Raw genomic sequence first — 22220 nt, 5'->3', positions numbered from 1 at the left:
CAAGTACGGGGATAGCAGATCCCCTGCCTGAGACCCCTGGAGGGTAGGAACATCTCAGAAAGCCCACCATTAAGCTTTACAGAGAATCTAGTTGTTCGAACACAACGCATAACCAGGTCAACCCAAAGCTGAGCAAAGCCAAGGCGATGCATGACCTGCTCCAAGAAAATCCATTCAACACGGTCATACGCCTTCATCATATCAAGTTTAACAGCACAAAGAGGCTTCTTCATTTTGCGCTTACGGATAGCATGCACACACTCGTAAGCCACCAATACGTTATCAGTTATCAGTCTCCCCGGTACAAAAGCACTTTGTTCCTCGGAGATCATCACCGGGAGGATGCCCTTGAGTCTAATAGTAAGTACCTTGGCTGCCACCTCATATAGAACGTTGCAAAGACTGATAGGACGGAACTGAGTTAGCAGCTCCGGGGAGTTTACCTTGGGTATCATGACCAAGACAGTGTCATTGGAAGATTCCAAGGTCGCCCCTCCAGCAAGAAAATCACGAACAGCCGCACACACAACTGTCTTCAGAAGAGACCAGTGTCTCTGATAAAATAACGCGGGCAGGCCGTCCGGCCCCGGGGCTTTCGTCGCCCCCATTTGAAACAAAGCTTGTTCGATCTCCTCATCCGAGATGGCCGCAGTAAGGTCCCCATTCATGTCGCTGGTAACCACCTCGTCCATGAGCTGAAGCACTCTGTCAGCCCCAGCCGAGCCCTCCTTAGTGAAGAGATTGGCATAAAATGACGCCGCCATGGCCCACATCTCCTCATCGGTGGAACACTTGCTTCCATCTGCCCGCCGTAGGGCATGTACCGTGTTTTTCCTTCTCCGGTGACTGGCCCTGTTCTGAAAGTATCTTGTGTTCTGATCCCCCTCTCTCAACCATCCAATTCTTGATCTCTGCTTGTACATAATCTCCTCCCGCTCGTACAACTCGCGCAGCTGACCCTCTAGGTCCCGGACCTCCAGTGAGACGCCGAACACTAGCGCATGTTGCCGCGCATGTTCAAGCTCAAGCTTGAGCTTCTTGATCTGTCGCCTTATTGAGCCGAAGACAATACGACCCCAATGTTGCATGTCCTGAGTCACCAACTTGAGTTTCTCACACATGCCCATAGCCCCGAGGCCACTCGATGCCACTTGATTCCAAGCCGCCGTCACCATAGGATCATAGCCATCGTGCTTGGTCCACATCTCCTCAAACATAAACCTCTGTGGGCCATTCTGACCAGCATCGGGAGCCGTCTCCGTAGCTTTAACAACAATTGCATTGTGGTCGGATTCTTCAGTGATGACATGTTCAACAGAAGAGTGTGGGAAAAGACCAAGGAAGCCGTCGTTGCACACCGCCCTGTCTAATTTGACTTGGATGTTGTCTGCCCCCTCCCTTCTGTTATCCCACGTAAAAGGGTACCCAAAAAAACCCATATCAGCAGGCCACAATCAGCCAAACACTCCCTGAATTCATCCATTTGTGCGAAGCTTCACAAGTTGCCACCATGCTGCTCTATCAAGAGAAAAGCCTCGTTAAAGTCACCCAGAACAATCCATGGCTGATCATCATGCCTTCTAAGGTACCGAAGTGCATCGCATGACTTTGATCTGAGCTCCGTTTTTGGTTCACCGTAGAATCCAGTGATCCTACAGGTCCTTCCTTCAAAAACAACTGCGGCATCAATAAAGTATTGACACCATGGGCGGACTGTCACTTGCACACTATCTCTCCACCATAGCGCCGTGCCACCACTCTTGCCCTTACAGTCAACAGCCACCCCCTCCCTGAAACCAAGGCTCCGCTTTAATTTCTCCATCGCCCTAGCCTTCTTCTTGGTCTCGCTCAAGAACACCACCGCTGGATTGTGGGACCATATTAGATCTCTGAGTTCGCCAACTGTCGAGTCCAACCCCAGTCCTCGACGGTTCCAGGTAAGGAGATCCATTGATCTCGGCGGCCCCGGCTCTCCAGGTCCGCCGATCCATCATCTTTCTCAACGATGCGATCAAACACTGAAGACGTCTTGCGCCTCGTATCACGAATGAACACATCACTTGTTCCCTGCCTATCAATGTCCCCCTTTGCTACCCACATTTGCTTTGGTCTCCTTTTCCTACTATCCTCATCCATCATCGAATGAGAAGAGCCACCCTGCTTATTTTCCGTCCCGGTTCTGGGTTTCCTCACGTAGTGACCCTTACGTCTCCTCCTCTCCTCATGCATATCGGATCGTCCATGCATGGCGGGTGTACCCACTCTGTCAAAATCATGTGCCCGGTGACCCGAGTGCCTCTCCTCATATGCATCATAGTCCCGTCCATATAGATGGCCCTTGCCCCTCCTGTCATGGTTAGGTTCCCAGCCGCCTTCTCTATGCTGATAGTTGTTCTGCTCCATCAACTTCTCTCTCAAATCTCTCTCCTTTTTGAATTCCAATCCCTGCCGCAGATCACCCTGCAACGGATGAGCAAGTCTGTCCTCTCCTGATCTCTGAACAACGCCGCCAGTGCGGCCTGTTGTAGAAGTGGTAAAGTCAGAGGATAAGTTTCTCCTGGTAGGGAGGTCTCTCATGCGTGGGTAGTCCTTCTTTACTACATCTGTTGGGTGAAATCTTGTCCCCTTCCTGAACTAGGTTGTAAGAGCAATTCAACAGTTCTAAAAAAAAAGCCATTTGATGCATGAGAGGGCGAAAAGCTTGATCCAGCTCTTACTCCGTCCTCTCTTTTACATGCATCAAATCCTCCTCTCCATCAACTACGCCCTCCGTTTTCCATAATTTTGGTGTTGCTAAATGTGCTCGTGCATCGTCGGGTGTGCTTCCATTCGGAGGAAACCATCCGCAGGAAACCGTTTTTCCACCTCTCGCTCCCACCTCTTCCCTTCATCGCCATGCACCACCACCAAATCCTGTCGAAGCATCGCCGCCTGCCATCCCCCATCCTCCGGGGGCAAGTTCTGGCCGGCCCCATGGAAACCCGCCCTACCCGGCCATGGAAATTGCTGTGGACTGAGAAATGTGTTGGCATGGCTACTTTTTTTACCCTACTTATAAATTAGAGCTGCATTCAGGAGCTTCATTTCAGTGATCAACGAGCCATGCAAGTTAAACGTACATACGTCCTCTGATGCTTCCGTCCCAAGTGCGCATCAACAGGCTTGATGAAACAGCATGAACGAGTAGAAACAACCCCTTCGATTATAACCCCCCGACTTAGTTTTTATCGACCAACCGGGTTACCAGGAACATGTTGGATGCATGAACAGATAAACGTTAGCACAGTAAGTTAAAACTGTCCAGAAAACTCTTTCAGAACAATTGAGCAGAATCTTGACGTATGGGTTTAAAAGTGTTATTATGAGTAGCCGTCTAGCATGGAAGATGGAAATAGAAACATTTGGAGCAAAAGCAGGACAACTTCATTCTCATCCACAAAACAAGTAAGATTTCACAAAGACAAAGCAAAGCTCCCACGAAACATGTAAGATTTCAGTGTCAATAGAATATGCCACTGAAACCAATCTAGGCATTTCAGGTAACAACATAGCAAACACAAAATACTTCCACACTATGCTAGGCTTTGCATCGCAGTCCTGACCTAGGCCTTTATTATACTTCCTCATGGAGAAGTAGTTCTTATGCTTCCTTTCCCTCTCCATCTTCAGAGAAAGCTGTGGGACAAATCAATAAAATGTTGGGTCCGTGTGGTTAAACCAACAAAAAAAAAGGTACGTCCATCCCATTTGTATGATGCAAAACCAGTGGTATCTCCAAAAATGAAAAATAAAATGCCAGAACATAAGAAAAACAATGATCTAAAAAACAGTGAATTGAATGTGGCATACCAACATGAAAATATTATCCCACTTTTTCAACCTATGTTAAAGGTACTATAGTTCTCTAGAAATGAAAAAAATTTATATGAGACCAGGTCTCACGGTTAGCAGGTGAGACCCGCCCTGATGGATGACACGTGGCATTCACAAATCACAAAGCATCTAATCTCTCCCCCCTGATTTCAAGTGGGGGTGGGGTAGATGCTTTGTGATTTGTGAATGCCACGTGTGGATGGGTCTCGCGTGAGACCAGGTCTCATAGAATTCTTTTCCTCTAGAAACAGTCCATTTACTTCAAGAGTGCTAGAAATGCACAAACAATTTCATAACATTGCATACGGTGTCAACTTTGAAATACTACCAGTTACACCGGCAAGCTGACTTGCTATCACATTTAAAATGTTTAAGCAAAAAAACACAAATGTTTTAAAAAGTGGTAGAGAAAGCGCTCCAGCTCCACCTAGCAACTAGACCACTGCCTAGCATTTCTAGGCATTTCGCAAAAAAAAGAGCCAAGTGTATATATACTTCATTATACACTGTAAAATTTTAAATTTGACAAGGATGAGTACTTAAGCATCCAGGCACTTAAAAGCAATCACTTAGATAAAAGACCACGTGTCATCCATCAGGGCGCAGCTTTTTAAACACTAAACTACTAAGGTAGTAACTTTGACATAACATCTGCTATCAAGAAACTAATAAGACTAGTGCGGTCACTACTATCATCTGGAACAACAGTCTTCAAAAGATCCCACTATTTCAACCTATGTTAGGGGTAATAACAGTCCTTTTACATGAAAAGTGCTAGAAATGCACAATTTCATAAAAGCGCATAAGGAGTGAACTTTGAATTAACAATTACACCAGCAAGCAGAATTGCTACCACATCCAAAATGTTTAAGCAAAAACCACCAATACTTAACAAGCCGTAGAGAGAAGCAAGCGCTCCAGCTCCACCTAGTGTTTCTAGGCGTTTTGTAGAGAACAGAGCAAAGTGTATATACTCTTAATTATAAACTGTATATGTTTTAATTTGACAAGGATGAATGTTTCGATCAACGATATATTTACTAAATAGAGTTTCCATACATGTCACTTCTCCTCCTCCTCTATCACTACCCGCTGTTCCTGTTGTCATGCAGGAGACAGTAGCATGCAAGAATCACTGAGTAAGTATTAGAAACATGAATCGGTGACAGAGTAAAGCAGGAAAAAGCAGGAAAAAATAAAAAAACCTTTCAGATTAAGCACTTAAAATCCATGGCCCCACAGCCCTTGGGCGCAGACTAATCCGCTAAGGTAACAGTCAGTCCTATCGTCAGAAACAACACTCTTCAAAAGAAGAGTAAACAGTCGTCGAAACAAGACTCTTCAAAAGAAGAGCTAACCCTCCAGTCACGGATAATCAATCAAGAATGTCTATCTTATGATGGGTTCCCAAATAAAACAGTCACCTAATTAAGCTACTATTATATTATTATTATTATTCTCTAAAAAAGCATCTTACGAACGAACAATAACGCCATCAGATACTGACATAGACCGCAGTGAGTAGCATTGGTGATGGTATATCAACCTGGGAGCATGACAACACCTGGTGGTGATGCGCACGGGTCTTGCCGGGAGTTGAGACGGAGGATGGGTGGTTCGAGGTTGCTGTACGCCTCCCGCAGCTCCGCCCTGTTCTTCTTCACCACCTCCGCGAGAAAAGGGAGGCTGAACAACCCAGATAGATTCAATTTCGCTCGGTTAGTTAGAATCAATTCAATTCCCCAAGATAGACATACGCGCAAGCGAGCGAACAAGAGAGAGGGCGCGCGCACATCTCGGAGGGGGGACCCTTGGTGACCTTGGCGCCGGGGAGAGATCGTTCCTTCAGCTCCGCCCTCATCTCCTTAAGCTGCGCCTGAAGTTCCGCCGACTTGACCGGGTCTGCCGCACAACAACGGAGGCGTCAGATCCACAAGAAACTAGTAAGGACGGACGCAATGATGCTTACCCATGGCGACGGTAGCGGTTGCAGCGTCAGGGGCAAAGCGGAGGCGGCGGCGGAGCGGGGTGGACGTCAATAACGCACGAACTCCAGACCGAACGACTCGTTCGTAGTGGAGGGGGGATTCGTTCGGGAGGAGAGCCCCCCAAGCCCGAACGCCCCTCCCTGTCGACCCTACAGCTGGTAGCGAAAAAAGCCCGACTGTTTCTATGTTGGGCCAGATTAAAGCCCAGATTTTGCAGTGCTACGAAAAAAAAGGCATCAACGTTAAAGCACAAAAAATGCCATGGGTAAAAAGAAATTGTTTCTTTCAACGACCCAAAAGGAAAATAGTCATGGCAATTTTCATCATACAAACAAAACAAAATGCCATGCAAAATTCATAGTAAAAAATGCCATGATATTTTTAATTAAATTGTATGCACAATTTGAACACAAAATTGTGTGTGAGGAATTTGCCATGGTGTGGTAGTATAAATTGCCATGTTAAAAACATACAATTGCCATGACACTAAAGAATAAAATTTCCATCATGAAAATTAAAGAAAAAGAAGGGAATTTGCTATGGCCCATGATTTCAAAACATAAAATTACCATGGATTAAAAACTAAATAAAATTATTGCACTACCTATAATGAAATGTTTACACATGGCAAATTTAGTAAGTTTTTCTTCAAAAATAGATGGCAAACTTAGGAGTTTTTTTCACTAAAACACAAGGCATCTTTTTGAGCAAATGTAACTGGTAAATGGATTTTGTTGAAAAAATATGGCAAAAAAACACTCATGATAAATAAGGAAATCCAGACTACACGACCAAAAAGTTGCCATGCTATATAGTGAATGAAATAAAAATTTGCCATGGGAAAAATGTTTAATTTGCCATGGCAATAAATTTAAATATTTGTCATGGCGACATATGGAAATTTGCCATGTCAAAAATAAAAAGTAAAAACTGTCATGGCAATAAAAGTTAAGAGTTTCCATGGCAAAAAAAGTTAATTTTCCATGGCAATAAAATTTAAATATTTGCCATGGCAGTATAGGTAAATTTTCCATGTAAATTAAGGTAAAATTGTCGTGTCAAAAATAAAAAATAAAAATTGCCATGGCAATAAAAGTTAAGAGTTGCCATGGCAATTAAGGTAAATTTGACATGTCAATTAAGGTAATTTTTCCATATGGCAAAAATAAAAAAGTTAATTTTATTGTGATGATATTTTACTATATACATGAAGACACAAAAAAATGTGGATTGAAAAATGCCATGGCAAATAAAAAGTAAAATTTGACATGGATGTAAAAGTTATTTGCCATGGCAAGTAAAGAAGTAAATTTGCCATGAGCAAAGAGTAAAAGTAAAAACAGTTGCCATTTATGTAAAAAGTGTAAATTGCCATGTATGTAAATGTTAAGTTGCCACGACAAAACAGAAAAAGGTTAATTTAGCATGGCACTTTAAAAAAGGCAAATTTGCATTGGCAAGAGAAAAGGTAAAATTGCCATGGCAAAAACATGGTAATTTTGCCGTGTTGCAAAAAAGAAATAATTTCGCCATGCCATTGTTACAAAAATTTGACATGGTCACTAGAAAATGCAACATTGTGCTCCATGAGCAGGAAACTGGACAAAAAAAGCACCGTTCTCTGACTAAAAAGAACAACTAGGTATTTTGTGGTATCTAAGTGGAGAACCCAAAACTACGACACATTCCTACCACATAGGCTGGAGCTTCCCGCTTCAGGAGCGCATGCCAGCAACGAAAAAGCAGCAGATGCGTTGTGCTTCTCCATGCGCTTCCGTCGGTGTGTCTCGGTGAGCTGCCATTGGATGCTGTGATCAGCCGACTCACCATGGCCACCGTGCGCCGCGAGCAACAGGCTCAACCCGGTCACCCCGCGGGCGCCAAGTATCGTGCCGCCGCAACCGCGCCTGCGAGCCACTGCTCAGCACCACGCGCCCGCCAGCCCAGGTGCCATTCTCGCCTCCTCCACCGCCATTGTCCTCCCTGGTCACCTGCGGCAAGCCCTCAACACCGCAACCACCGACGGCGGCTGATCTCCTCTGTACGGACAAAGACGTCAAAACGGATCTGGTCGAGAGAGAGAGGGAGAGAGAGAGAACTCGTCGCCGGCCGCGGCGGCGCGGGGAGCAAGCAGCGCACGCGCACAAACGATGCGCGGAGGCCCCCCGAACAGCTCCGCTGGCCGAGCCACGCGCTGACTGCCGCAACATCATCCCGCTGCTCTCCGAGCTCGCCACCGTGGTCCTCGCCATCACGCACCGGCCACCCGTAGCTCGCCGGAGAAATGCGTAGCTGGACTCCATAGACCAACATGGAATTCGCCTCTCTCGGGCGGAGCTCTAGAAGCGAGGGGAGGATAGAGCAGGGGAGAAAGGGGAGAAATGGGGAATGGTGGAGTGGGTGGAGCGTTCGTTGTGGGCGTCGTTATTGTTTAGAGAGAAACGAGAGAGAGGAGCAAATGATGGAACAGTTCTTTCATTGATTGAACATTGGGGTATTTATACCCTCGTTACAAGGCGGTTACAAAGGAGACGGTTGCCAAACATGGCCACCGACATTAGCATAGATTAACAATTAATTAACCTATTAATTAATTCCTAACACTCCGCCTAATCAATGCTTCTCTTTGTGAATATACATCATCCTGATAGTCTCCTTCTAGTATGTATTTGCCTTGAATGTTCATCATCTTCATCTTGAGAAATACTTCTCCAAAAACCCTGTGGGAAAAATATGAGGAAAATAGTGTAGATACGTTGTTGAAACTCCTTTAAACCCAATGGGAAAAATAAGGAGAAAATGATGCAACATATAATGATTATTGTCTCTTGATAACTCATATGAGAAAAACCTTTGAAGAAGGAGAAAACTCATCGATAAGTTTAGAGAACAATTAATATATCTTGAGTACTTCCTTTAAAAAAAAAACCCGGTAGGGAAAATGGAAAGTATGATATATGATCTTTGAGAAGATATTGCCTCGTTAAAAACCATTATGAGAAACATTGAGAGAAAACTCATAATGGAAAAGAGTGCGATCTAATATGCCATTGAAAACTCCTTTAAAACCCGGTAGGAAAAATATAAGGAGAAAATGATATGGCATATATAGACACTTGTGTTTATATTGTCTCATTAAAAACCTTTTATGAGAAACCATTAGGGAAAACTCATGAAGGGAAAAAGAGTACAATATATGCAGTCTCATGATTGTTAACAGGTTATAGATTTGGGAAATTATTCCCCCTGAACTTTGCAAACCTGGAGAATGTGTAAAACAAATTCCATTGATATATCATGACATTATTAATAATCTGTAGGATTTTCAAAGTATGTTGTTTGCAAATTGTTTCCTCACTTTCTATAATTTCTGAGGATAAGTAATTTTCGAGCAATGTGCTTTATGATATTGCTCTTCATATAACCTTTATGTATTGAGTAACACAAGTGGTGGCGTCTTGATAAATCAAGTTATGTGATTCTAATGAATCTCAACCACATGATTTTGAATGTGGTTAATCATTTTGCTAAGCCATGCATATTTTGCAATTCTTTTAGATAAAGCAATTATGTCAAAATGATAACTAGAAATAGCCATTAATGCTCATTTAGATCACTTCCATATGAAGGCTATTCCCGCAAATTCAGTCATTGATATGGCATTGTTGGGATCAAAGAAAGAGCCAATATCATTATATCATATCATGGTCATATCTTGTATTTCCTGACGGAAATATCCAAGCTTTATTGTGAGCTTGATATATAAGCTAATATTTCTTATATCGTCCATATACCTTTTATTGTGGGTTGCACTCTGAACAAAGATAGCAAATTTAGTGTCAGGCCTGACGTAGTTTTGCAATTATATGAGTGCTTTGACATTAGTGAGATAGAACTTCAGGTCCTGATATCACTTCATTATCACCCCTAGGTATGAATGGATTTGTACCCTATCAGGGGTACTATGACCATATTACATGTCTTTTATTGGTTTGATATATCCACATTGAACTTCTCGTATATGTCTTGGATATATGTAGACTGATATGTATTCTTGATAGAATGCTTAAGCTGTAAGCTTAAGCTAAATTTGGTTGAATCCAAATTTCCCGTCTTGAGATGATTATGTGTATGTTTAGGTCTTGTATAGACATTGATGATGAGGTCATCAATATACACTGAGGTGATGAAAGGAAATCAAATTTGGGATTCCTTTATTAAACATGTAAATAATCATCATTATTCGAGTAATCCTTTTGAAGAAGGAACTCATTTAGTCGGTAGTACCATATGATTTTCGACTATTTCAAGTCATAGAGTGACTTATGAAGTTTTACACAAAACTTGTTGCGATTTGCTTTTGGATTCGGAAGTATAAGCCCTTCAGGGACTTCAATAGAGATTTCCGAAATGAGTGACTCATATGAGTATGTAGCCACTTCATCCATCAACTGCATGGATATTATTATTATTTTTATTGCCAATGATGTTTAATATCGAAACGTAATACCACTCATACCAAGCGGGTATGTTACATCGTTATGGATGTCGGGTCTCTGCGTGAACCCTTTTGCTACAAGCCTCGCTTTCTCACCACCTCATTGACTTTGTCTATGAATGAGAAGTTTATAGTATTCCATAGGGATGATACTTATGAGGAGTAGGTATTACTGCAGTAAATACTACTCGTTTGCAGAGCGAGTACTATTCTTCGTTACTTGCTTCCTTTTATGTGAACCAATATGAGTGCAAGAGGCACTCTACCATGGATTTTGGTTCAGGGCCCAAAAGGTTTTAGCAATTTGAGAAGTAATACATGTCGACAAATGTAGTCTTTAGTTTATATGATTCTAATGGAATCATTGAAGTTTGTGGATAATATATTCATTCCTTTTTAACTCCTTGTGATTTCCTACAACAAATGGAGTCAAGGTGTTTCGATGTCCCGGCACCAAAATATTTGTGCACATTTATGCCGGGCTTTGGATTATGAGAATCCAGTGAGGTGTCCTTCAACTTGATGTTGAATTACATTTACTGGTTGAGAATTTGATTTCCTTTGTTTCCGCGGAAGCATATGAGAAGTTATATCTCGTCTTGTCAGATTTTCTCCCCCTCTTGCTCTCATTTGGGGACAAGAGTGGTTTATCAGGTACCTCCACTCTTTCTGACACTTTACTGCAGGAATATAGAATTTAGTAACACCTTGTTATCAGTAAATGTATGTGGCAGATTTGCAATGTGTTGCAAATATATGATTCTCTAAACTTTTAGTTCAGATTCTTTGAGTACGTGGATATAAGGATTGAATGTCAATAACATTTCTAATTTATTTCTCGGCATTCTTTGTGGTACTTATCTCCCCCTAATGCCGAAAAAATATCCTTATTGCTGATGCAATCAGCGTACGGACTATGAATAATTTTGATTGACGGATAAATTATTATTCCTCACATAGATCCCCGATTTTCTGTGAGTGCCCATTGATGTATGCTGGAGTGGTGATATCGGTATGTAACCGAATTATAGCAGATGGGAAATACTTTGTTGATTTCCACGTAGTAACTACAAGGGGAAAGTAGTATGATATGCAGTTGGTATGATTTAGATCATACTTACGGTGTGTAAGGCCGTATGTGTCCGGCAAGAGGTTGGTAAATTTACAATCCTTTAAAAGTGGTCATGTAATTCATTTAACTCTCTTTGATAAGAAATTTAGCTAAACCATTCTGGGTATGTACATAAAGTACTTAATTCAAAAAAAAAGCTCATTGAATGAGTCCAACAACATTGTTCATTTGAATGGGTTTATAGATCCTGGTTTCAGGAGAATTTGCTCTTACTTTGATAAGTTGAGCAATTTATTTAGTAAGATCATGCATGGTTGTGTGTCATAAGAGACACACTTCAAAACATTTTATGAATGTGTATATGAGTACCATGAAGTATCTAAATTACCCCAGATAATGGTTAAGCAATCCAGACATATTTTTTTTGAATGTGTTCAAGGGAGAATAAGTATCCTCCTTAGAATTTTAAGGTGAGAGTGCCTTAAAACTTATTTCCCCTATGTCACATGCGGTGCACATAAAATCTGATGATTTGGGAAAATTTTATAACTTGATAAGTTATGACCAACAAGATTGTCAATAATTTTCTAATCATCCCCAAAACAGGATGGTTAAGGCTACCAAGCCAAATATTTAATTTATTAATATCTAGAAAATTATTGTGTACGCAACAATATTGAGTATGACTTGATTCATACATTCAAAATTTATCAAATATGATGTCCAAGAAATAAGATATTGAACATCGCACTACTTGTAGTACAACAAGTATAGGTTAATAATATTTTGGGATAATTAAGAGATTACATGAGGTCTCCAATATTATTGAAAAATTTATTACGCAAACATATCATCGTCGCAATGGAATTCACCATCCTTTTATTGCACTAGATTTTTGGTTCTCACCTTCTGATGAAGATTTGAGAACGATCATTTACCAAAATATTTTCTGGTTGTAAGTTTGCAAATTTTAAAATTTATCCCAAATATGTGGTGTGGTTTGACTATGTATTTGAGGGTTTGGTAATCATAGGTATAATCTTTGTATAACCACACATTTGACAAACTTGAAAGTTGTCTTTGTGATCCTTTGAAGACGATATATTCCCTATTAAGAGGTAATTTTGTCTTTGGTTGTCTATTAGCCTCCACTTTACTTCGTATTCCTCATTGTTCTATTTTGTGACCACTAAGTTGCATAGTATTCTCGGTACAAGCAAGAATTTCAAATAATGGTATAGCACCCGTTGGGTAAATCTGATGATTTTAAGAAATTCCATGTTTCTCCATCGTGGAAAAATGATAATACCATCATATGAGGATGTAAAGGGTATTAAGGGATTTTCAACCGGATTACATATGAAAATATATGATCATGGGATCTCAACTTGAAGTTGATTACATGACATAATTGTGAGATGCGATAGACTTGAGGTCTTGAAAAACGAATGGGTGATCATTCGTGATGTACTCATGACAGCATGTTTCTCTTAAGAGAAATATTCGAGATGAATAAATATCCATCCATTATGTACTTAGTTTGAGAACTGAGTGAAGTTTGCGACATGTAAAATGAAATATGTACATATTTAGCTATCAAGAGAATAGCCATGACATTTTTTTGAACATGGGGTTAGTCAGTATAAAATACCAACCAAAAATGTGATGTAGATCTTGTAATAGTGTTTGAGACACTCGATCTTTGCTATAAATTATGGTCTCCACCTTTATGTATGGACGACAATATCATCACAAAAAGTAATATTTGTGTAATTTTCCACGACTTATTCAAGCAAAATGATGCTTAAATAATTGGTACTAGAAGAAAAAAAATGCCATTTTAATCATGTAAGATCAATATAATTTTTTTATTAGGAGAGTAAATAATTTTAGTGAACAACAATAATTGCTTCAGAGGAGCAAATTTTATGATAGCTGATGCTATACACTCATATGTGTAGACCTCAATTTATATAGGATAACACTTTGAAGATAATCACCGGATGCGGTGTAGATCTCGCAGTAATAGGAAACATAGTCTGACTTTTGTCAGTAGATGTTCATAATTCTATTACCTTATGTTATGTAAAATGTGTGAAATCACTTTGAAGGTAATCATCTGTCAAAGTTACATGATGTAGACCTTGCAGTAATAATGGATAGTCTGCAAAATTTGCAGTAGATGCCAGTATTACCTTATGATATCTTGAGGTAGTCACATATAATATTAATATTTGGAACAACACTTTGAAGGTAATAATCTTGTTAAAATGACAAGATGTAGACCTCACAATAGTGGTTGATAATCTGCAAATGGTGCAGTAGATACCACCAATACCTTGTGATTCACAAATTAAATTTGGAATAGTCACATTAATATTTGGAAGAGCACTTGAAGGTAGTCATCTTATCAAAATAACAAGATGTAGACCTCACAGTAGTGATAGATAATCTGTAAATTATGCAGTAGATGCCATCAATACCTTGTGATTCACAAATAAAATATGATGTGGTCATATTAAGTATGACACTTCAAAATCCTTATTTTGGATTTTGTCAAGATTTGCAAGAAAAATTAATTCCAATTGCAAAAGACAGAAAAATGTTGTTCTAAAATTAATATTTACAATGAATGTTGAGGCAAACATGTATAATATGGCACAATGTCGTCTCTAATATATAATGGAAATTCAAGGTATGAACACTTGAACAATACTACTATGCTCATAATACATGTGGAATTCATTTTTTAAAATATGATGCACAATATGACAAGACCAGAGGGTCTGAGTGATACGATCACAATTAGCCTGAGGGCTTCTATGCAAGTAGTACTAAAGCTGATGTCCTTATTTGGCAATAGAAAAAAAAATGCAAATTGTTAAATGGCCGAAGAGATAAGGTTCTCCGGTGATTCTCGCTACGGCCAAGAATCCATCGATTGAGTTAGCTTTGGCTGTACAGAGTCATAGCACATCTCCTCGTGAGGAGTTAGGAGGTAAGATGGCTTCGCCAATCGAAGGTCGTCTGCGCCTGGGCAGCATCTCCACGCCGTGGGACGGATATTGGCCGCCGCCACCGCCGGCCGCCGCGCCATCGCGCCGCATCAGGAGAAGCGGCGTCGGAGCCGAAGGCCGCCGCCGTGCCAAGGTGTGGCGGAGAGAACTGCGCTCCGCATGCGCGTTGGCCGTCTCTGTTGCCGGGCTGCGTGGCGGGCCGTGGTGCTCCTCCGGAGGGAGGAGCGTTGCTGCCGGGATGTGGTCGTCGCCGCTGTAGACGGCCGTGCCGATGGAGGCCGCGGGTGCAGCCTCAACCATCCGCATCCAGGGGGAAAAGGGAGGAGGAGAGTGGACGAGCGGCCGCCGCTTAGACCTTCCTCCGTCCGGAATCGAGTCCGCTGATCCGCGGCCGATCTCATTTAAGAGGCAAGAACATCACAAATTGAAGAAATCACATGGATGCTTACAGTTATTGGTATGGATTTTCGATCGAGTGATCCTGGATGCCAACGCCCATATCCTTTTCTGTGCGTCTTCCTTGTGTAATTGAAAATTGTGCCCAATTTCAAGTTCTGATGTTCCTGCTTGGAGTATGATAAATCCGCTCAATTGATTGATTTTCTGTCCTTTGGCAGAGTGTGTTCGAGGCTTCCAATTGTTGAATCGATGGAGGCTGGCGCTGCGTTCTTCCATCGGTTCTTCTTTCTTTGTAGTTCACGATTGATCAATTCTTCGTGAGATTCGTGTGAGCGCATATACATACAGGAGAAAAACAATTCATTGTTAGATTATTAATTGATGATTGCAAGAAGACAAGATCAATCAATCAATCTCCTGATTAGTTTCTTTCCTTTTTGTACGAGGAACATCTCGTCTCCGCCGTGAATCGCGTGGTGGCCGAAACTCTAGTAGCCAACTTCTCCAGACTTGTCCAGTCATCGTCTGCGGCAATTGCAGATCGCCGGAGTGGCCTCCTCTGGCCATAGAGAGGCCTTGCCGTTTGCCGCCGCTGTCGTCGGCAGTCATGTGGCGGATTGAAGCGCCGGAGGGCGCCGCTTCGACGCGCCTACAGAGGAGGGCGTCGTCAACCATGGGGTGCCTCAGCCGCCTGCATCGCGCGCTGGTGCTGCGCCGCTGGAGCGCTGTCGAGGCCGAGGGTCCTTGTGTCCTTGGGGCCGGAGGGAGTCGCCGCCACAGCCGTGTATCAGGCCGATGGTCAGGGACGGTGGTGCCGTCGAGTTCTTGGCCTAATTGCTCTCTGGAAGAGGCGTGCGTGATAACGTGTTTAGAGAGAAACGAGAGAGAGGAGCAAATGATGGAACAGTTCTTTCATTGATTGAACATTGGGGTATTTATACCCTCGTTACAAGGCGGTTACAAAGGAGACGGTTGCCAAACATGGCCACCGACATTAGCATAGATTAACAATTAATTAACCTATTAATTAATTCCTAACAGTTATCCCTGAACGCTACCCCTCATCCGACGTGGCACTCTGACATGCTTTAAAATTAGTGCAGAAAAATTGACGATGATTAGAGCGTTCGGGGCGAGAAGCAAAAACACTGGTCGTTCGGGAGTTATCGATTTCGTGTTCGGATCTCCTATAACTTCTCAAAACTTCTGTGAGAGAGGCATCAGACCACCTCGCTTCTGGTCGTTCGGGAGTTAAAAGCGAGGAGGAGAAGCTGGTTATGAGAAGTATTGAGAAGTTGAGAAGTATTGAGAAGTTATAGGAGATCCGAACACGCTCGCTTCTTCTCCTCGCTTCTAACTCCATGCAGCGATTGCAGAAACGTTCGGCTCCATCGGCAGCTTCTCATAGCGTTGCAGCCCAGCTGGCAGGCAACAGGCCTGTCGGGCGCCCCTTTGGGCTGGCTGAAGGCAGCCCAACTCAGTGAACAGGCAGCCCAACTCAGCGAACGAGGATGAGAGGAGAGAAAAACGATTCAATCGAGCGATTCTTTCCTGTACGTGGAGGAGCTCAACTGAAACGTTTTCTTAGGCGGTGGCATATTGGTTGTAATACGGGTGAACTCCAGATTCTTGTTTCGATGGAGCTGGGCCGAAGCTGCTCCAGATTTTTGCACTACCAGCGACCACAGCTTCCTGAAGCCAGCTTCTTGATGCTATTTCGTTCGGCTGGACTCCGCTCCAGGAATTTGTGAAGTGTGAAGTGGGACAAGATCAGAACACGTTGAGGCGCAATGTGGGCTGAATGAGCTCAGCTGGGTTGAAAGTGAAATCCGACAAAGTCCATATTACCATCCTTGACTTCTGTGAGAGTTCAACAAAAAAAATACTTTTGTGAGAGTCAGCATTTCCTCCCTAAACTAGAGAACCGGATGTTTATGCTTCTCAAACTATTGAAACCGGCCGATTCACCTCCCTATGCAGTTGTCAAAGCGGTTTTACTGACGTGGCATCGCGTCAACTGGCTTATGTGACGCCACGTCAGCCATGTGGGAGGTAAATTGAACTTTCATAATAGTTCAGGGAGGTCCACTAGACATTATAAAAAATATAGAAATATTTTTTTCAAAAAATCCAAATATGTTTTTTGGTATAAATGTACATTTTAAAATAGCAAATGATATTTAATGTTATAAAAATCATAGAAAGTTTCTTTTAAGTAAAAAATATCATAGTTATTCATTTCTTCCTTTCATGTTCTTTAGATAATGAAACAATATTCTAGCTTCACGCCTCTTAAAAGAGAGGCATCAGACCACCAAAAAGTAATTCTATTTTCCATGTCCAATCGCGGACAATTCATCCAGTTGCTTCCCATGGGTTTTCATAATCGATAAGGAAATCGATCGAATCATCTGTTGAACCAAGAAAAAGTATTTCTATTTTCAATGTCTAATAGTGGATCCTGAAATCTTTACAATAAATTAGATAGGTAGCTAAGGTAATCTAGTTCTCTATACATGAGCCTGTTGTCATTCTACTGAAATGATGAATCTATAATACATAAATAATTCATCTCCACTATCCTATTTCTCTATACATGCTGCCTACCCACCTCAGCAGCCTTGCCTCATCATCATTTTTTCTTAATTATTTTGATCGTGCAGCTCGCCATGTCAGCATTAAAAAAAAGGTATGATTGGACTCTCTGGAAACCGAAGAGGCCTCTTTGGTCCTTCGTAGCCGAAAAGAGTCAGCGTACAAACCAATAAAAAGAAGCCCATCGAACCATCTCTTCACATCTCTTGGCCTTCAGGCTAGCCATAGTGGGGTGACTTAGGTAGTAACTTAACACACCCCAGGATAATTTTGCTTATGTGACAATATTTAATGAGGAGAGAGGTGGTTGGAATAACATAATATGTTACTGTAACATAGCGCTTCCTGAAGTAAAATGAGTCTATAAGACAATAAATGAAACTATCTATGACACTACTACTAAGATACTTTGCACTATGAAGATAGTAACTTAGACGCTTGGAATAATATAATATGTTATTATAACATAACGCTTCCCGAAGTAAAATAAATCTATAAAACAATAAATGAAACTATCTATGATACATACTTTGCACTATAAAGATAGTAACTGACTTAACACTAGTCAACTTACTCACCACTATGACCAGCCTGAGAAAGAATTCTCTTCGCATCCCTTCCTTCCCTGTATCATCGCAGCAGCCAGGACGGCGCGACGCCATCAACCACCGGGCGGTGACCCGCAACCTAGAGCAGGTGCAGGATCGCCACCGCCTCCGGCCGACAAGGATTGAGCTCCATGGTTCCAGGCGCACCGGGCAGATCCGCCGCCGAGGGGACGACCTCCACCACTGCCCCGCTACCCTGCATACTCTACGCGCCCAACCCCGGCCACCTCGACGACTCGCCTCCGCATGGACGACCTGCACCACCGTCCTACTACCCCAGAATCGACGCCGCCGCCGCCTTTTGGCGACTTCCCCTACCCAAGTGGCGTCTCCAACATCAGATTGGTGTCTGCTCCTTTGCTCTGAAAACGTGTCATGCTGTCCAGGTAATGTACAGTAGTCCGGGTTCCTCTTGCAGTATTGCTCTTCAATAGCACATGTGTTGTATAGATTACTGATTAATGCACTATTGTTGCAGATCCGTTCTCTTTGTCCTGAAGTTGGCTGGGGACTTTCCACATGGCAAGTTCCATTGGATGTATCAAAGATAAAATGAGTGGATTTGGTATCATACCACTCATGTTTCGGCACTGTACCTACAAACTTTGAGTCTATATTGCCATCTCAAAAATACATGGGTAACATATTAAAGGTGCATTCATGTATTTTTATTTGACACCATGTTGATTATATCATTTTTTGTTTGAAAAGAACTATCCCTGAAGTGATCAGAGCAGTACCGTGTGTGCCACCCAGTCGCCAGGTCAAGCTGCTGCGCTAGATCGTCTTCGTCGTGGATTGTCGTCATGTTCGCAGCCATCGCACCACCTGCCGGATTATTGTGGCAACTCCTGTTAGGCATCCTCTCCTGAATCCTCATAGAACTCACATGTACTCTTGGTTCAGTCTGTTTCTTATGTGAGATCTGAAGTCACAATTTCAGTTAGCTCGGAACTAAAAATTCAGTGATCATGAACAATATATTCAAGTAGAGCAAAAGGTTCTTCTCTATGATTTTCTTGGATGATTTCCTAATTAAGTTACCGATGATTATTTCAATCTGTTCTGTCTTGAGCAAGCAAGCCGGTCTGACACTAATGTGCCACTGTACTTGACTGGTTGTCACTGAAGCTTATATATTACTATTTCAGAAATTAGCTGAGCATTAATCGACAATGAAGATGTTTTCCTTACATAACATAGGTCCTTTCTTTTCATCTATTTTTTCATCACGGACTAGGTTTTTCTTATGGGTTAATCTGGAATTCGTTTTTGTATGCTACATATTTTATTCCCATTTTTGATTCTTTTAGGAAACACACAGACACACGCACACTATGAATATTAGATGGAGTGGAGAGAGCAAATGGAAGAATCATTGAGTGAAGGAATACTTAGAGCACTATCATGTTTTATCAGCTGGAGGGGAGACGAAGATGGAAGAATCACAGAGTGAAGGAAAACTGACAGCACTATGATGTTCACTAAACTTCAGATGGCCGTTTTATTAAAAGAAAATTTTCGTATTTTGCAGCCAGGGCAGCGCTACAGAGGTACAAACTTAGTACTAAGCTGTTGTTATGCATCTGCATGATTGTATATGTGTCTCTTAATGTATGAGAAAGCTCTTTGATCTAAACAAAGGCTAGAGGGTACTTTCAGCATTTTGAAATATTCCGCAGGATATATGAAGACAAGCCTATCCTAGCCGATCGATTCTCCATAATAATTCACACTTGCTTTCAAGACTATTTTTCAGTTGTGTCCTTTCGCTTCGTTCAACATTTAATTTTGATATCTGATGCTTGCACGAGATGCAAAATTCTAGGAGCACACCTGTGGATTTCAAATTGCTTTTCAGATGGGAAGTAAGTGCAAAGCCCACACTTTGCTCTTCATAATAATCTCTCTGACAATATGTTCTTCTTTGTTGTGTGCACAGCATGAGACCGCGTCCATGGCATCATATGTCACAGGACAACAAACGGCACAAGAGATCATACGAGCGGACATTCGCTATGTGGTGTCTCAAGAGACTAGCGATGTCCGAGTTACCTGCTGCCCTTTGCGATGATCCCATCCAGCAGGCAGGCGGGACTAGCATCGATCGGGTGAGTGGCAACGGCGATCAACTCAGTTGAGCTAGGATACAATCAGATAGCCACAGTCCACAGGGACAGTTTAGTCCTTTCACGAGCATTCTTATGTGAGAAGAAAAAATGAATAAAAGAGTTGCTAATGGCATAGTAATCAAGGTGTCAACGATCTAAGTGGCGATTTTACGGAGTCAATATGGAAAGGGGCAATTTCTTAAAGCCACATGACGAAGGTGGCAAAAATCCAAATACTGCTACCTCATACAGTCTAGGCCCCTGACACTTAAAATATTAGCAACAATCAGTTTGCATAATAGTGATGTGCTCATTTGTCATGGATGGTTATCAAATGCAGTTCAGAGAGGGTAAGGTGCCTGTAAGTATGTAATACAATTAGCTTATGTGTGATCACTTACCAAATTTTAGCTTATGTGTGATCACTTAGCAAATTTCTGGTAATATTATATCATGTTCTTACCAGTTTGCATAAATTAATTAGTCCTTTTCATGAATATTCTCCTGTGAGCTCCATTATCTGGTGGCTTTATTAGATGAAAAAAAATCATCACTAAGCAAGTATATATGTCAAAGGAATATCTTATATCATTTTTGATTAGTTGCTTACATGTGATTGTTGTCTTCAACCACATGGATTTGGATCTTGGTGCTCATCTTATGTAAGTCATACGAGGATTACTTATTCCAAATATTGGGTGATTGCAATGTTTTCATCTTAAGATCATATATCTACCCCGTAAATAAAGTTATTCCGTTTATGTATTACCATGCGTATATGACCAAGAGTTCCCGCGGCAGCGCGCGAGGTATCATCTAGTACCTTGAACAGGTAGAACTAGAAAGAATAACACGTGTTTAGAATAACAGGAAAACTACAAACAAAATTAGTGAAAATTAGCTGGTTGGAGCCTTTCCAAAATTATTGTAGACCCAACGAATTAGTAGTTCCCAACCGCGGGTGGAGTGAAATCCAACAAAAATCAGTAACTAAAAGAATAAAAAAATCAATAACTAAATAAAATACAAAGTCAAAAGAATTACCAAGTGAACTTAAATACAAATCTAGTAGTATTAGTCTTATGACACCTAGCTACCATATTGTTGGACTAATCTAACAATTGATCCAAGCATGAACTTGAACGTTTGAAATTTAGGACAGTACTAGCAAAAATGCTGGTGGGTTGCAACGAAAAAAAATCACATGGCCATCCACCACCCACCTTGCGGCGCTGCCAGTTGCATGCAAACAATCCCTGCCCACCATCACCCCCGCCACATACCTGCATGGCATGCAAGTTCTTCAAACAATTATCATCCAAACATGCATATTGCATTTTGAAATTGACATTTCCATTGCTGCATGGCATAAATTTTACGTACCATATGTATACACACGTATATGGGCCGCCAGCTGTGCTTGCACGACGCAAGCATGTATGATACGGAGCAACAACCTGAAAATTTCAGCAGCGCCATCTGTGCCTGCACGACGCAAGCATGTATGATACGGAGCAACAACCTGAAAATTCCAGCAGAGATATGCACGACAAAACACAGATAAGGCAGTCATGCAATAAATTTTAGAACATCTTATAATAACGGTTGTATGTGATTTGGAGGAAGTGTTCTACTCACCATCGTACAGCATTGCTAGTTACATCGTTATTGTCGAGGGCGGTGTCGTGATTCTAAGTCTGACAGTAGAGTGGGGGGTAGGTATGGAGAGGCAAGGTCCTAGCTATGGAGAGGTTGTAAACACAAGAGATGTACGAGTTCAGGCCCTTCTCGGAGGAAGTAAAAGCCCTACGTCTCGGAGCCCGGAGGCGGTCGAGTGGATTATGTGTATATGGATTACAAGGTGCCGAACCCCTCTGCCTGTGGAGGGGGGTGGCTTATATAGAGTGCGCCAGGACCCCAGCCAGCCCACGTAATGAAGGGGTTAAGGTGTATTAAGTCCGGGGCGTTACAGGTAACGCCCCACATAAAGTGTCTTTACTATCATAAAGTCTACTTAATTACAGGCCGTTGCAGTGCAGAGTGCCTCTTGACCTTCTGG

At 42.0% G+C, this 22220-nt stretch overlaps 2 protein-coding genes and 2 long non-coding RNA genes across 5 annotated transcripts; 2 read left to right on the top strand and 2 right to left on the bottom strand.

Annotated features, from left to right (window-relative positions):
- Positions 1-3340: 3340 nt before the first annotated feature.
- Positions 3341-8277, bottom strand: LOC119268744. 2 transcript variants are annotated; one of them, XM_037550441.1, is made up of 5 exons: positions 7554-8277; positions 5843-6080; positions 5667-5775; positions 5438-5559; positions 3341-3675 (listed from the first exon to the last, which is right to left on the bottom strand). In XM_037550441.1, exons 1-5 carry the CDS (start codon positions 7689-7691, stop codon positions 3641-3643), a joined length of 642 nt encoding a protein of 213 aa, XP_037406338.1. In that variant the 5' UTR covers positions 7692-8277; the 3' UTR covers positions 3341-3640. The 2 variants fall into 2 exon arrangements, with proteins under 2 accessions (XP_037406338.1, XP_037406337.1); XM_037550440.1 differs by lacking the exon at positions 7554-8277 and having other exon boundaries at positions 3406-3675; positions 5420-5559; positions 5843-6069.
- A 5983-nt stretch (positions 8278-14260) lies between these two features.
- On the bottom strand, positions 14261-15152 carry LOC119268742. Its single transcript, XM_037550439.1, has 2 exons — positions 14898-15152; positions 14261-14828 (listed from the first exon to the last, which is right to left on the bottom strand). Exons 1-2 carry the CDS (start codon positions 15121-15123, stop codon positions 14398-14400), a joined length of 657 nt encoding a protein of 218 aa, XP_037406336.1. The 5' UTR covers positions 15124-15152; the 3' UTR covers positions 14261-14397.
- LOC119268743 lies at positions 14821-15814 on the top strand. The gene is made up of 2 exons (XR_005133274.1): positions 14821-14957; positions 15066-15814. It is a non-coding gene; the product is annotated as an uncharacterized LOC119268743 (long non-coding RNA).
- A 2108-nt stretch (positions 15815-17922) lies between these two features.
- On the top strand, positions 17923-20623 carry LOC119268741. Its single transcript, XR_005133273.1, has 2 exons — positions 17923-18436; positions 18529-20623. It is a non-coding gene; the product is annotated as an uncharacterized LOC119268741 (long non-coding RNA).
- The last annotated feature ends 1597 nt before the right edge of the window (positions 20624-22220 follow it).

This window comes from Triticum dicoccoides, chromosome 3A (genome assembly GCF_002162155.2).
Source record: "Triticum dicoccoides isolate Atlit2015 ecotype Zavitan chromosome 3A, WEW_v2.0, whole genome shotgun sequence".
NCBI lineage: Eukaryota > Viridiplantae > Streptophyta > Magnoliopsida > Poales > Poaceae > Triticum > Triticum dicoccoides.
This window is presented reverse-complemented; position numbering and strand designations above follow the sequence as displayed.

Bases quoted from the DNA above. Each gene is read 5' to 3' on its own strand.
- LOC119268742 (XM_037550439.1), bottom strand. From the start codon at position 15,123: ATGGAAGAACGCAGCGCCAGCCTCCATCGATTCAACAATTGGAAGCCT. The intron at 14,829-14,897 runs GTAAGCATCCAT...GCCGCGGATCAG, and splicing joins GAAAATCCATACCAATAACT to CGGACTCGATTCCGGACGGA.
- LOC119268744 (XM_037550441.1), bottom strand. From the start codon at position 7,691: ATGGTGAGTCGGCTGATCACAGCATCCAATGGCAGCTCACCGAGACAC. The intron at 5,776-5,842 runs GTAAGCATCATT...GTTGTGCGGCAG, and splicing joins AACCGCTACCGTCGCCATGG to ACCCGGTCAAGTCGGCGGAA. The intron at 3,676-5,437 runs GTGTTGTCATGC...TTTGTCCCACAG, and splicing joins CCCGTGCGCATCACCACCAG to CTTTCTCTGAAGATGGAGAG.